Source organism: Elephas maximus, chromosome 19 (genome assembly GCF_024166365.1).
Source record: "Elephas maximus indicus isolate mEleMax1 chromosome 19, mEleMax1 primary haplotype, whole genome shotgun sequence".
Taxonomy (NCBI): domain Eukaryota; kingdom Metazoa; phylum Chordata; class Mammalia; order Proboscidea; family Elephantidae; genus Elephas; species Elephas maximus.
In genome coordinates this window covers 76,412,173-76,428,416 of record NC_064837.1, presented here as the reverse complement: position 1 = coordinate 76,428,416, position 16,244 = coordinate 76,412,173, and the positions used below count along the sequence as shown (strand labels likewise).

Here is a 16,244-nt window from a genome sequence, read left to right as displayed (position 1 = left end):
CTCTTCATGTATCCGATTTCCAGAAATGAGAGTGCAAATATATTCTATTGTGCTCCAATGAGTTTACAAACCTGAAATTTGGTATATAAGCAATGGCATTAAAAAAATGTGTTTGCAGCCTCAGCTGTGGGAGGAAAAGGAGGCCAGTGGTTTCCTGTTAACAGATGGTTTTACTGTCTCTGAGTCTAGGATTTACTATGGAAATCCAAAGGCAATTGAGGGCCGTGGAAAAGAAAAGACTCATAAGAACATTATGCAGTTAGGGTTGTGGGTTTATTGTATCTATATACAAGTAAGCATTTATTGATGTTCGTCAAAAATAAAGGACAAGGTAACAAAATTCATTTTAGCATGAAAACCAAATAGCTGCAATAGACCAATACTGCGCTTAGAGACTAAAAAGAGCACAGAACCTGAAGTGGCATCTTTCAGGTCCTCTAGTTAGGCAGACTATCGAGGGCAAAATACACTGCAAGCAACACAAGACAGCCAAACACAGTCAATGAGGCAGTCTCTCATAGGGGACAGAGGAAGGCTTGCTGGGGCCTGGGGTCTCTGAGGAGAAAGAATACTAAAATCTCATAAACCCTCCATATCTTTTTTCCATTTCGGGAACTTCCTTTGAGTAACTCTCGCTTTCTTCGTCAGAGGGCAGAGCATCTGCAAAGCGCTTCAGGAAGCCCCCGTACCTTTTCTGGTAGTCCATCCACCACTCAGGGCGGCCCACCCTTCTCATGAAGCCGCCATATCGCTTCTGCAGCTCTTTAGCTTCGTCTTCCAGCTGCGGGCTTCTTTTTAGACCTCTCATGAAGCCTCCGTATCTCTTGCTCACTCCTTCGTCGTTGTCACTGCCCTCGTGGTGGGGGCCACCTTCTCCTCTCTCCCCGGTGCCCAGCAGCTCTCTCAGCAGATCCGAGGAGTTGGCCAGGGTGTCCTCCTCAGCATCCTTCTTCATGAAGCCCCCGTACCTCTTGGCAAGGGTTTCCCCTTGATTTGCTTCTTCCTCGGGCTCCAAGGGATAAAGCTCGTCCATTTTCTTCATGAAGCCTCCATACCTCTTCATGAAGCCCCCATACTTCTTGGCTAGCAAATGGCTCGCCTCCTGTTTGCCGCTCTCTTGGAGGGTGTTGGCGCCATCTTGAGAAAGCTCCAGATTGGACAGCTGCAGCAGCGCCTTGCAGGCTTCCCAGGTTCTCAGAGAAGGCAGTTTTCCTTCACATTCCAGTGTGCAAGCCTGGAAAAAGAATTCAATGATAAAAAGTGGTTCCTCTGATTTCATTAAGTGAACACTGTTTTTGTGGACTTCATTACGCTCAAGTTAATAGGGACTGTTGCACATAATGAAGTCATCCCCGTATTCCATCGCACTTTCTCATCCCACTAGACAGGCAAATGAAACAAATAAAAACTGAAGGGGGGAAAGAGGAGGACTAATTGGATCAAATTTGAAATTTCTCTCTGGATTTTAACAGATTCAATACTTCGAAAGGTTTTTTTCCAACCAACTTTAATTGAGACTGACTGCCTTCACAATCTAATTTTACTGCAAAAATTTTCACTGCTTATTTCATTTTGCCTAGGATTTTTATAACCAAAAAGGAGAAATTTCTATTTACCTAATTAGGATCATTTCCTCTAAAACTCCTTTTATCCTCTTAGCTTACAGATCAAATCAATATTAATAGCATACGGTTTATTTGCTTACTATTATGAATGTTTTACCTTGAACAGTGTACAATATTCCTGCTAATTCTTTTAATCTTTAAAGAAAACAACATTTTCAAAATGAGTATGGAAAGGCAGCCTAAAAATTCAATTTAAATCCTACGAATTATTTGGTTTTTATATTGATTTGCTGGGTTTTTTATATTGATTTGCTGAAAGCAGAGATGTTTTGCTTTTCTTTTTTCCTTGATTGATTAAAACAGCTGATTTTACCATCCTGAACCACATGATTATAGTAATGAGGTGTGATATGAGGTTATAGATATGCAAATATTCAAATTATTCACATTTCTTAATATTTAGCCACTGGTGTGCAGAGAAAGACTTTTCAAATGAAAATCATGTTATTTGGTAAAACAGGAATGATCAGCATGCAATTCTTTCCTGTTTATTATACAATATTTAAATTATAATTATTATAAGGAATAGGCTATAAACTGTAATGATCTTATTATGATTCCCTTCTAGTCTGTAGGTCACCTAAAAAAATTTTTTTTTTTTTGTCACTTGGGTATGATAAAAATAGTACTAACATTGCACTAACATTTACAAAATCTTTATGATATTTTCATAGGTCTCTGAAGCTATTTATAGAACCCAGGTTGAGAATCCTTGTTTTAGATGGAAAAATCAAGCCTTTCTTGATATTTTAAAGCATATGGGTATATTAATTGATATGAAATACACACCATATTTTTAAGATAAAAGAAAACATTTCATTCTTGCAACAAAATTCTTTAGGGTACACATTTAACCAGCTCTTAATGATTATTTAACCTTTATGTCTAAGAAAATTAAACACATGAGTACATAAAAAATCTAAATATGATCTAAATTAAAATGGCCCTATTTTATTTTTGATAGCTGGTCAGGAAGTGAAAACATCATTAATATACTTAAGATGTTCAAGTGGCATTTCCATTCTAAAATGAAATTTAAATGATCTCTTTGCTAAAAATCAATGTTGAATATTTTATATACTTTTATCAAAACACTTTTCAATGTAGGCGATTTGGGATTCTTTCAAAAACAAATAGTGACAAATAATCACAGCAACACACTTATATTAAAGAAGTGAAGTTAATTTAAAGGTTTCTATGATGGCAATGGTTTGATTTAAGAGCCATGTACGCCGCTATTACAGTACTTATCACCCTGTGTTCTATGGTCAAGATCACTTTAGATAGTAAATTTCCCTTATTAGACAGTAAATTGAATTTGACAAGCCCATAGCTCATCTTTGCATCCTCTGCAGAACCAAGCACAAGTGTCTCTTACAAGGTTGAAACTCAGCAAATATTTATTACATTGCTTTCATTGCATATTTTTTGGCTTGGCAACCTCGTCTCCCATATGTCTTTTGCTTCCTAACTAAAATTCCCAAACTGCTGTACTTCTAGTAATGTAGCCATTAACAAAGCCTTTTGTCACTTAGAAAACAACAACATTAAAGGTCAACTCCAACAGACAAAAAAATCAGTTAGTTAAATTCAAAATGCCTTCTTAAGAGACTGCTATTTTTTCCTGATGATTCCTTATTACCTCTTTTTTATTTTTCTTCAAATTGCTTATATGACCGGTGCTACACGGCAACAACAATAAAAAGCTACAACACTAGCAACATAAGAAGCAGTGGGGAGAATTTCAGAAAGAGCAGTTAATCCCTCTATCCCCTCCGCCCCTTCCCCCCAAATCCTGTTAAATAATGAGAACAGGGTGGAGAGAAAGGAGAGAAAACACAGTTTTGGGCAATATCCAGGGAAGGACTATCTGCCACAAAAGGAGTTTTGCTCAAATTCTCTACCATGGGAGAATAAGATTAGTAGCATTTTGGGAACTTGGTGAAGAAAAAGAAAAAAAGAGAGTAGATTAAATATGAAAAAAAAAAATGAACAAGCATCGTTAAATGTCAGTCATATTAATCCACTGAATCACATAATTTAAGTAAATCTCATATTACTTTAAGGTCAGACAGTGTGATTTGAAAAATTATACTAGGACCTAACTAATAGGGCTGCTCCCTGTGCAGTCCAGGCAAAGCTCCAAGTGGGTGCGACTAGGCTGCGGGATTTAGAGTTCAGAAAGTGGGGTCTCCTCTGTGGTATGTCCTGGGTTTCTCTCTCTTCTGTGTACACTATTCTTTACCTACAAGATCTGTCCTTATGTTTGTAGCCACTAGTCAATTTTTATGCAAGGCTTAAAGGCTCTAGTCTACAGCAGAGAGAAGAGAGGTGGCGGAAGTGGACTGCCTCCTGTATCTAAGGGGGACATGTTTCTCAGAGCTTAAATATGAAGCTGTACTATGTATCTTCTCTCTAAAACCAGGTTAGCAAACCTGAAATGAAATGGATCCAGGTCATTAAAATGAAACAAACATTCAATCTGAAATATAGGCCTTGAATTTTTTTGGAATCCATTCCTTAATTTTCTTCTCCACTTAATGGATCTTACACACCCTTTGATCAAAGGCTCAAGTGAGCCTAAATGCTTGGATTAATACATTTTTCTGTATTGAGCTTTTAAGTCATGGCAGAATTTCATCAAACTGTGAAGTCAGTGCAAAGGAATCATTTGGGGAGTTAGTTAAAATGAAGATTCCTGGGCCCTGAATCTGGAGATTCTGGTTTAGCAGAGGGCCTGAGGAGCTGATTGAAGAGCAAATGTCCTCTGGTTAGAATGAGAGCTCTCTTTCATCAGCTTTTTACCCCCAACCCTTCAGACGGTTGGCACCTCTTCAACTGGCCACCACTCCTCCTGTTTTTTTTTTTTAATAGCAGAATTAAAACAATTGTCTTAGTAGGTATTACAAAACCCAACCCAACCCAGTGCCGTCGAGTCGATTCCGACTCATAGCGACCCTATAGGACAGAGTAGAACTGCCCCATAGAGTTTCCGAGGAGCGCCTGGCGGATTCGAACTGCCGACCCTTTGATTAGCAGCCGTAGCACTTAACCAGTACGCCACCAGGGTTTCCAAGTATTACAAAAGTACAGTCAAAACAAGACAGAAGTTAAATTCCAGCGTCACTTGCCTTAAGACAACTGCTGACCTCTTTCTCTCCCGTCTCCTGCACTCCCCCTCCCTCTCCCTTTGTCCCTTCCCCATCCCTTGGCCCTCCTCTATCCACGGGTATGGCTAAGACCTTGAGGGACCTGGGATTAAAGAGCTAGAGACGGGAAATTCGAAGAAAGGCGACGAAATAAAACATGGCAACATTGTTATTGCCAGGTTTCTCGCGGGTGAGTGCAGGAAGGCAAGGAGGTTAGTGGTGTGGGAATGGGGCCCTTAGCAGGGGTGTGCTGGGAGCTGGTTGTGACTGCGCGTCTTTGGAGGCGCCCACCAAGTGCTCTCCGAGGTGCTGAAGAGAGCACATCCCGGGAAGCCTGCACCCCCGGGGTTAAAACAAATATGGTTGGCCTCGAGACACAGTTGCCCTATCCTTTCCTAGACAGACTAAGAGGCGGAAGCTAAGAGCTAGAGCGTTCCAAGAACAGCCAGGACACCTGGGTCACCAAGGATTCGCACTACCGCGGCCTGGACCGGGTATGACCTCTAGACGCGCCGCGCAGCGGGTCTGGGTGTCAGCGGGTTGGACGCGACTCGTTGGACCAAGGCGCTGAACACTCACCAGCGGGTTGATGTCCGCCGGACGCGCCAGGCGGTAGCTGCACAACGCGCAGTCCTGGCTGCATTCCGCCTGCACGGTCGCCAGGAGCCCGGGGCTGAGCGCCAGCAGCCAAGTGCAGAGTCTCAGGAGCCGCGCCATGAGCTAAAGGAGAGAGGGGCGCGCTTTCCAAGCCTGCCCTCCGGTAGAGTGGGTTCCTCGGAAGGCGCCCGCGGCGCGGAAGCCCCAGTTCGATGAGCAGAGTCCGCAGGGACTCTCCTTCCCGGGCCCCAGCCCACCCAGCCGACGGCAATTCCGGAGGGTTCCTGGACGGAGAGCCCGCGACTCAGCTCTCCTGGCGGCTCCAGGTTGGCGCGGTCACCTCCTGCCCTGGGCTGCCGGGGTTCTCGGACACCCTGCACTTTTCGGGAGTCAGCTGTCCAGGGCAGGATTCTGGAGGCAACGCCAGAGGCCAAGTGCGACAGCGGGCGCCGGGGGTTAGCGCCAGTGCGCAGGAGGCGCGGCATTGACCAAGGCCACAAACAGGGACCGGGAGAAAGTCGGGAACCCCATGCAATGGCATGCAGAGTAAAATCGAGCAGGAGAGACGTCCCCAAACATGACAGCTTTGGGCAAGTTCACTCACGCTGATGCTCTTCGGATGCAGCAGGGCTGGTCGGCGACACCTGGTTCCGGGAACGACTCTGGAGGAGAGAGAAGAGCGCACGGGTGAGGCAGGCGAGCTGGGCAGAGGGCCGGGCGGCGAACGCGGGCCTCACCTGGCCGCGGGGCGCGCTGGGGCCGGGTTCCGGGCGCTGCCTGGGTCGCTTGCCTCGCCGTCGCGGGCTGGCGGCGGTTGGGCCACTTTATAATTAGCCGCAAACCGAAGGAGGCGGCGCGCCCCAATCGCAGGCTGGCTGCGGTGACGCACGCCCTACGCCAGCCTGTGCTGACGCCCTCCCGGAGGGGGCCCGCTGGCCGAGCTGTCCCCAGGCCTGGGTCAGGTGGGGGCGACGCCCTGGGACTCATCTCGCGACAGGGCTTTCCTACCGGGAGCCTAGAGTCCTTAGATCTGGGGGAGATGGGGGCAAGATCCAGATCTGTGGTGTAAAATCCCTGAAGGCGTTGTGGGGGTAGAGGCTTCAGGGAGAGGACCCCAGGTGGCGTTAGGAGGGGCAGGAAGACGGGCTTAGATTTCTGGAATGTGATGGAGACCCTCAGCGCAGGTGAATCGACCTGTCCCCACCTGCTCTCGGGGCTCTCTCTCTGGTCCCTGTTGGGACCAAGTACAGACTTCCAAAATGTCATCATGTACCCACTGTCTGTCTCCCGCCCTTGACTCGGGTTGCCGCTGAGGCGTCTAAATGCGTAGTAGGAGCTCAATAAATGGTTAAAGGAGAGAATGCTTGGAACTTTCCCGGAATCCTAGAATCTCAGGACAGAGCTTTCCCTTTTCTCTTTAGTGAAATCCCTGGCCAAGTGTGGCAGCAGGTAAAGCTAATGTTCTGGAACAGCGTTCGTTCCTCGGGGAAGGGCACGCGTCACAGCCCCGGGCACCCTTTCAGCGCGGGAGGAGACCCGCTTATCCACATCCTCAGGCAGAGCTCACAGGATGCCGCGCCGAGCGAGGTGGAGAGGCGTCCAGGGGTGTCTGACGAGTGAAGGGGTGCCGGGGCAGGGAGACGTCAGCGCGCCAGGAGGGTGGAGGCGAGGGATGACCAGCAACGCGATGCCTTCTTCGCACCGCTCTTCAGAGAGGGGGCAGAGAGCAGACCACCAAGGCTGTCGTTGGAAACCAATTCAGCCTCTTCCTGGCTCTTGACAAGTTGCTCACCTTCTCTAATGCCTCCGTTTCCCTATATGAAAACAAGGACAGAAGTATTATGGGATTCACAGGGTTCTGGAGAGAATAAACTGAAAAAAAATAGACTTGTGCCTGTCGCCATAGCAAGCCCTCCCAAAGTATTTGTAACCATCTGTTATCCATTCGTCTTTCTATCTGTCATTGCCTATCCTTTATCTATTATCCATCCACCTATGTATCTAGCTCTCTCCTGACCCTAGAGAGAAACGACAAACAGTCCGGGAGCCCACCACACAGAAAGAGTCCCAGGGCGTTAAAGCAAAGGACAGCTCCGCTTTTGGTCCTTGGTGGGGTCGGGTGGAGCCGCCAGGCGCTTCTAAAGCGAGAGTCACGCTGCATCGCCCATTTTGGTCGCTAGAGGGCAGCGCTCTCCTGCCTAGGTTTGGCGCGCGGGGATCGGGTCTCCTGGCGTCTGGGCACGTCTCACCTCCCTGGCTCGGGACAGCCGACCTGGAGCTGCCGCGGAGCTGCCCCCTCGGCTGGGCAGCTCTGCAGCACGGCGGGAAAGGCGATGCTGGCGATGCGGAGGGGTGACGTTCCCCGTAGCTCTAAAGAGCCAGCATTAATCTCTTACAGGAAAGGCACACGTTTCCCTCGACTTTTTAGACTCTGCCTAAGGGGCCCTGTGGCGCAGTGGTTGAGGGCTCAGGCTGCTAGCCAAAAGGTCAGCAGTTCGAATCCTCGAACTCTATGAGGAAGTTCCACTCTGTTCTGTAGGGTGGCTATGACTGCGTGGCAACGGTTTGGTTTGGTTTGGTTTTTACCTAAGGGTGTTGCCTTTATCCTTACAGTTTCGCGGTAGACAGAAACGACAGCTCCCATATGTCATCTGTCTTCACTTAAATAGGTCTCCCCCTGTTGCCTTGGTTTGTAAAGGAAGCTGACTACACCTGCAGTACTCTGTGCAAAACTCCTGCCTCACAAAAACTTGTGGTAGCAAGGACGTCTGGATTCACCCGGGATCTGCCTCCACGTCATCAGGTCAGCTGGGCGTGTGCAGAGAACAACACGGGCACACGTGCTTCCTGGGGCACAGGGTGCCAGTACACAGAAGACTCTTTAGGATCTTAGAAAAGCAGCAGCTTACGTCCGGAAGGACTTCAGGGATAATTTATTTCAGCCCCTCATTTTATAGGTGGAGAAACTGAATCTCGGAATGCCCAAATGACCCGCCCAGTCAGTCGTCAAACCAGGTTTACCGACGCTTCTCCAGGGAGACCAGCTTTTTTTTCTGTCGGAACAATTAATGTCTATTCTGAGTTAGTTTCTCTTGGTGGGTCTGTATCGTATGGTTCTCCCCCACACTTTAAAGGTCAGGGGAGAAAGGAAGAGATGGGAAGAGAGGGCGTCCCCTAGGAGTAGTGCAAGGGTACTTAGTCCTCCCGACTGCCCTATGCACTGCTTTCACCCCCTTTGCCAAGTCCAACTCAGAGCACAACCCCATGGGTTACAGAATAGAATTGCTCCATAGGGTTTTCTTGGCTGTACTTTTTATGGAAGCAGATTGCCAGGTCGTTCTTCCATGGTTCTGCTGAGTGAGTTTGAACTATCAACCTTTCGGTTAATCGCTGAGAGGAAACCATCTGCGCCACCCAGGGACCTGCTTGGAACTTAGTAGGTGCTTAATCGATGTGTGTTGAATGAATGAATGAAATGGTGAGAGGTGGACCTTGTCTGATGTACCCCACTCATTGACATTTCTTCCCATTACCTTCCCCCTGGATGCTAAAACTGACAGAATTCCATACTTGTTTCTTTATATTTGAACGGTGGCATGGAGTTGCGAGCAAGCCTTTTGACGAGCCTTTAACTACTTATGAAGAATAAACAGATTTTTAGTTACATTCAGGGAAAAAGCTAGTTTCAGAAATCTAAGCAAAAAAAAAGGGAAGGGGAACTTGTCTTCAAGCATTTAATCCAGAGAATTCTGATCCTCAGGCCAGGATCTCACCTTCTTCTGACCCTAGGGTCCCAAGCATTAGACAAAAGGGACCTTTCCAGAGACCAAGGAATGTGACTTTGGGAGCCCTGACGATGAGTGGTATTTTACTCAGGTATTCCAGGTGTTGAATCACGAGGAGTTTAAGAAGGTCCTGCTCTTGTCCTCTTCCATCGTTTCCAGGATGGAGGAGGCTAAACTGAACCACGTGTTCAGGTTCTGACTCTCTCCTCCCCGCCTCTCCAGCTATCCAAATACACATGCTTTATTGCAGAGCTTTCTTTGCCCCCTCTGCATAGTAACAGCAGTGGAAACAAAGCAGTTCTGCACTCGGGTGATTGTTTAATGTTTCTACATAAAAGCACCATGTTCTAACATTCAGGTGTTTGGAGTAGAGCCAGCAGCAGGGAAAACTTGCCTGTTTTCAGTTACTATCGAAAGCACGGGCTTTGGAAAATGGAATTCTGTGCCCTGGGCACCTTACCGTGGAGGGTCACTGTGGAGGGACTTTTTCAGCCTGACTCAGAACCCTACAACAGAGAAGCTCCAGTGCTGTTGGCTTGACTGAGATGTTCTTATGGCATGATAAATCCCCCTCTGAGGAAAGCAAGTGCTTGTACATTCTCACTGTCAAAAAATCCAGGAAAAGTGACCTCGTATAGTATTCTAAAAAGAGTTTAAATAATAGAAAATGTGTCAATGTGTTGAGAGATGATAGATAGATAGAGAGAAAGAGAGAGAGAGATTGAGAGAGAAACAGCCAGGAAGGAAAACTAAACTAGGCATATAAGACATACTGTTGATATATTGTTAAGTATAGAAACAATTGAAAGACATTTCCTGAAATTGGCCTAAAGCTCATAGATAGGGAAAAGATGAATTTTAGTATTAAGCATAGGTAATTAGGCCACATGGAGCCCTGGTGGCATAGTGGTTAAGAGCTTGTTGGCAGTTTGAATCCAGCAGCAGCTCCTTGGAAACCCCATGGGGCAGTTTTACTTTGTCCTATAGGGTCACTATGAGTCCTAATGGACTTGATGACAATGGGTTTGGTTTAATTAGGCCATGAATAAAACAAGTTACATTATGATTCATTGGAATAAAATAAGTTGTAGCTGTGAATGTAACTAATGTAGGAATTTTCAAGCAGTTTGACTTAAAAAAAAAAAAAAAAAGAAGAAAAAACTGACTTCTAGAATTGCCTTGAAGCCATGTAATAGTCACACCAGAGAACGAGTCAAGTTAAAAAATTGTATTGCCTAGTGGGTCACAAACCTTATTTGACACTTTGAATTTGACTTGTATTTGGTTGTTTCTGAAGTCAAATTCCAGATCCCAAGTACAGGATCTACATAGAAGGCATTTAAAATATTTATTATATGAATGAATGAAATCAACTACAAAGGAAACAAATGTCCAAAATCAAGGCAATGCTAGAAGTTTGAAATAGGCTTTGAGCAATAATAGATAACTGGAAGAAACCCAAATGAGGCTGCTAGCTTCCTCAGGGAATTTCTTTGTGTACGACCCACAGAGCTTTGCACAAAGTAGGTCCTTAGCAAAGTTGGCAATGTTCCTCCTTGTAGTTACACCTCCCATAGCACCAATGCTCGTGGGTTACATTCATGTGGTCAAAATGTTTTCATAAAATTATACAGGGAAAGAGCTCAAAACTTTGCAGATATTCACTTCTTTCATTACTCTGTCCATATCCACTTTGTTGCATATAGGTATTAGAACTTAGACCAAAATATTTTTTATGTTCATGAATCTTGTGAAAATCCGCCTAGAGAAGGTGCAGTACAGAATGAAGTAAGGGAACAGCGGGGTTGAAATAGGCACCTCTTTTCTACTGCAAAGCTCTTATCTGATCATAAATTTAGTGGAACATGAAACCCAGGGAAGTGTCAGAGCAGATCTGATAGAAATTAACAAAGTGCAAAATGTTGTTGAGGAAAACAATTATTTTGCTATTAAGAGTTATATTTGGAAAATACTAATTTTGATTCCTTTTGTTCCACTAGCAATTGAGTGTAGGATCTTGGGAAAGTTGTTAATCTCTGAACTTGCATTTTTTTCATTTGTGCAATGTGGAGAATAAAACTGACCACACTGGTTTGCTGCATGGATTAAATAAAAAACTAATATATGCACTGTAGGTAGTCAATTTATATTAATGATCTTTTTTATTGTACATATTAAGCTTGAATTTCTGAGGCAAAATGTTTTTTCTCAGTTCTTGGGTTGCCTTGTTCTTAGCCTCTTATTCTCAGAAGCTATGGTTTATTTGAGCATTCAAATAATGGAAGAAAGTGAGTAGAGTATTGATAATGAATTCTGTAGAGTGTTTTGATAATGGTTGAAGGAAATAGGCTATTTATCTATGTGGATTCAGTGTGCTGAATAAAAAAATTCAATGAAACAGCAGCTTATAATAACTGCAGGTAGGAAGCTGCTTCATAAAAATTGTTCTAAGATATTCCTAGAAAATAGGACTTCTTGATAGCACACACAATCTTATTACTTGTTATTTTATTTGGGATGCATTATGTTAACCTCCAACGTTAGTACCAGTTTCTTGCCACAGGACCCTCAAACGTCTTTGCTTCCAATCCAATCTTAAAATTTCATTGTCTCTCGGTTTTTGTATTTGACATCCTCTCACATCCTTAGGAAGATTCCTGTATTAATTTTCTTTGTTGAAAATCTTTTCTCTCCTGCATTGCCAATTTTTGCCTCTAGGAGTCCCCTGGTTAATGTGATTGGCTGCTAACTGAAAAGTTGGAAGTTCAAGTCCACTCAGAGGTACTATGCTTTAGAAGTAAGGCCCAATGATCTATTTCTCAAAAATCAGCCATCGAAAACCCTATGGAGCCCAGTTCTACTCTGACACACATGGGGTTGCCAGGAGTTGGAATGTACTCGATGGTAACTAGTTCATTGTGTCTTAGTCCTCAGCATATAAAAAAAAAAACTTGCTTATTTACCACGCTCCTTTTTTTGTGAAGAATCTAGCATTTGTTTTCTTAAATCAAGGTTTGCTTTTAGAACTGATTTCCTTCAAACCACCACAACCAAAAATGCAGAATTATAGCTCAAGAAGACACTAAGTGATTTATTTAACTAGACTTACTTACTGCTCATCTGTCATTTTATTGTTCTGTGGCAGCTTGCATGTTTCTGTGATGCTGGAAGCTATGTCACCAGTATTTCAAATACCAGCAGGATCACCCATGGTGAACAGGTTTCAGCAGTGCTTCCAGACTAAGAAAAAGGATCTGGCAACCTACTTCTGAAAAAATTGACCAGGGAAAACCTTATGAATAGCAGTGGAACATTGTCTGATATAGTGCTGGAAGATGAGCCCCTCAGATTGGAAGGCACTCAAAATACAAGTGAGGAAGAGCTGCCTCTTCAAATTAGAGTCAGTCTTAATGACATGGATGGAGTAAATCTTCATTTGCTGATGTGGCATGACTCAAAATGACAAGAAACAGCTGCAAACACCCATTAATAATTGGGACATGGAATGTAGGAAGTATGAATCTAGGAAAATTGGAAGTCATCAAAAGTGAAATGGAACACAGAAAGATTGATATACTAGGCATTAGTGTGCTATAATGGACTGGTATTGGCCATTTTGAATGGGACAATCATATGGCATATTATGACAGGAATGAAAAATTGAAGAGGAATGGTGTTGCATTCATCATCAAAAAGAACATTTCAAGATCTATCCTGAAGTACAATGGTGTCAGTGATATGATAATATCCATATGCCTACAAGGAAGACTATTTAATATGACTGTTATTCAAATTTATGCACCAAATGCTAAGGCCAAAAATGAAGAAATTCAAGATTTTTACCAACTTCTGCAATCTGAAATTCATCAGACATGTAATAAATTGATCAAACATGTAATAATTACTGGTGATTGAAACGCAAAAGTTGGAAACGAAGAAGGATCCGTAGTTGGAAAATATGGCCTTGGTGATAGAAATGATGCAGGAGATTGCGTGATAGAATTTTGCAAGACCAATGACTTCATTGTAAATACCTTTTTCAACAATATAAATATAAATGGCAACTATACACGGGGGCCTCTCAAATCAAATCCATCTGTGGAAAGAGATGATGGAGAAGCTCAATATTATCAGTCAGAACAAGGCCAGGGGCTGACTGCGGAACAGACCATCAATTGCTCCTATGCAAGTTCAAGCTGAAAAAAAAAGGTGAGGAAAATTAGAACAAGTCCACAAGGAGCAAATTACAACCCTGAGTATACTGCATATGAATTGAGAGGTCATTTCAAGAATAGCTTTGACTTATTGAACACTAATGACCAAAAAGCAGATGAGTTGTGGGATGACATCAAAGACATCATACAAGAAAAAAGAAAAAGGTCATTAAAAAGACAGGAAAGAAAGACAAAACCAAAGCTGATGTCAGAAGAGACTCTAAAACTTCATCTTGAAACTGTAGCAGCTAAAGTAAATGGAAGAAATGATGAAGTAAAAGAGCTGAACAGAGGATTTCAAAGGGTGGCTTGAAAAGACAAAGTAAAATATTATAATGAAATGTGCAAAGACCTAGAGTTAGAAAACTGAATCACCCTTGGCATTTCACAAGCTGAAAGAACTGAAAAAAAAATTCAAGCCTCAAGTGGCAATATTAAAGAATTCTATGTGCAAATATTGAATGACACAGGAAACATCAAAAGAAGATGGAAGGTGGAACAGTCACTGTACCAAAAATAACTGGTGGACATTCAACCTTTTCGGAGGTAGCATAGGTCAAGAACTGATGGTATTGAAGGACTTTCAGCTTCTTAGACTGTGAGAAAATACATTTCTCTTTGTTAAAGCCATCCACTTGTGGTATTTCTGTCATAGAAGCACTAGACAACAAAGATAGTTGCTATGAGATGGAACTGACTTGAAGGCATCTAACAACAACAATTTGCCCAATCTGGAAACAATAGCATTTTCCTTGAAACTAACATCCAAATCGTATTTTTTTCATGGTTATTTCAAAAGCTGAGGCATTTGATATTCATTCTAGCCTCCAAATCCAGACCCTTTTTAAATAAAAGAGCATTTTATCTATACCATTTCACCTTCCTGCTCAACTTCTATGCTAACTCTTTGCTAATATTTGAGATTCTAGAAGGATAGTCTTCCTTCCTTGTTGGTCCTTACTCATTGCCTACAAAGTCCTTTTGTCCTTGAAGTTTTGATTTTTAAAATATTTTTTTATTGTGCTTTAAGTGAAAGTATGCAAATCAAGTCAGTTTCTCATACAAAATTTATATACACCTTGCTATAGACTCCTGGTTGCTCTCCCCCTAATGAGACAGCTTGCTTCTTCTTTCCAACCTGTATTTCCATGCCCCTTCAGCCAGCTTCTGTCCCCCTCTGCCTTCTCATCTCCCCTCCAGACAGGAGCTGCCCACATAGTCCCATGTGTCTACTTGATCCAAGAAGCTCACTCCTCACCAGTATCATATTCCATCCTATAGTTTAATCCAATCCCTGTCTGAAGAGTTGGCTTTGGGAATGTTTCCTGTCTTGGGCTAACAGAAGGTTTGGAGACCATGACCTCTGGGGTACTTCTAGTCTCAGTCAGACCATTAAGTCTGGTCTTTTTAAGAGAATTTGAGGTCTGCATCCCTCTGCTCTCCTGCTCCCTCAGGGCTCTCTGTTATGTTCCCTGTCAGGGCAGTCATCAGTTGTAGCCGGGCACCATCTAGTTCTTCTGGTCTCAGGATGATGTAGTCTCTGATTTATGTGGCTCTTTCTGTCTCTTGGGCTCATAATTACCTTGTGTCTTTGGTGTCTTTGCTGTTCTTCATTCTCCTTTGATCCAGGTGGTTTGAGATCATTTGATGGATCTTACATGGCCACTTGCTAGCATTTAAGGCTCCACACATAACTCTCCAAAGTGGGATGCAGAATGTTTACTTAATAGATTTTATTATGCCAATTGACTTAGATGTCTCCTGAAACCACGGTCCCAAACCCTCGCCCCTGCTATGCTGGCCTTCAAAGTGTTCAGTTTATTCAGGAAACTTCTTTGCTTTTGGTTTAGTCCAGTTGTGCTGACCTCTCCTGTATTGCATGTTGTCTTTCCCTTCACCTAAGATAGGTCTTGTCTACTATCTAATTAGTGAATACCCCTCTGGCTCCCTCCCTACCCCCTCTTATAACAATCAAAGAATATTTTCTTCTCTGTTTAAACTATTTCTTGAGTTCTTATAATAGTGGTCTCATACAATATTTGTCCTTTTGCAACTGACTAATTTCACTCAGCATAATGTCTTCCACATTCCTCCATGTTATGAGATGTTTCACGGATTCATCATCGTTCTTTATCAATGAATAGTATTCCATTGCACGAACGTACCATAATTTATTTATCCATTCATCCATTGATGGGCATCTTGGTTACTTCCATCTTTTTGCTATTGTAAACAGTGCTGCAATGAACATAGGTGTGCATGTATCTGTTCGTGTAAAGGATCTTATTTCTCTAGGATGTATTCCAAGGAGTGGGATTGCTGGATTGTATGGTAGCTCTACTTCTAGCTTTTTAAGGAAAAGCCAAATTGATTTCCAAAGTGGCTGTACCATCTTACACTCCTGCTAGCAGTGCATTAAGTGTTCCAGCCTCTCCACAACCTCTCCAACATCTTTTATTTTGTGTTTTTTAGATTAATGCCAGCCTTGTTGGAGTGAGATGGAATCTCATTGGAGTTTTGATTTGCATTTCTCTAGTGGCTAATGATTGTGACCATTTCTTCATGTATCCGTTAGCTGCCTGAATGTCTTCTTTGGTGAAGTGCCTGTTCATCTCTTTGCCCATTTTTAATTGAGTTTTTTGTCTTTTTGTAGTTGAGTTTTTGCGGTAGCATGTAGATTTTAGAGATCAGTCACTGACTGGAAATGCCATAGCTAAAACTTTTTCCCAGTCTGTAGGTAATCTTTTTACTCTTTTGGTGAAGTCTTTGGATGAGCATAGGTGTTTGATCTTTAGGAGCTCCCAGTTATCTAGTTTTTCTTCTGCATTGTTAGTAAAGTTTTGTATACTCTTTACGCCATGTATTAGGGCTCCT

The 16,244-nt window shown here is 43.2% G+C and overlaps 1 protein-coding gene across 1 annotated transcript; it reads right to left on the bottom strand.

The window, feature by feature from the left end:
• Window positions 1-267: 267 nt before the first annotated feature.
• PENK (proenkephalin) lies at window positions 268-6,183 on the bottom strand. Its single transcript, XM_049860098.1, has 4 exons — window positions 6,109-6,183; window positions 5,976-6,033; window positions 5,354-5,494; window positions 268-1,234 (listed from the first exon to the last, which is right to left on the bottom strand). Exons 3-4 carry the CDS (start codon window positions 5,489-5,491, stop codon window positions 572-574), a joined length of 801 nt encoding a protein of 266 aa, XP_049716055.1. The 5' UTR covers window positions 5,492-5,494; window positions 5,976-6,033; window positions 6,109-6,183; the 3' UTR covers window positions 268-571.
• Between the last annotated feature and the right edge of the window lie 10,061 nt (window positions 6,184-16,244).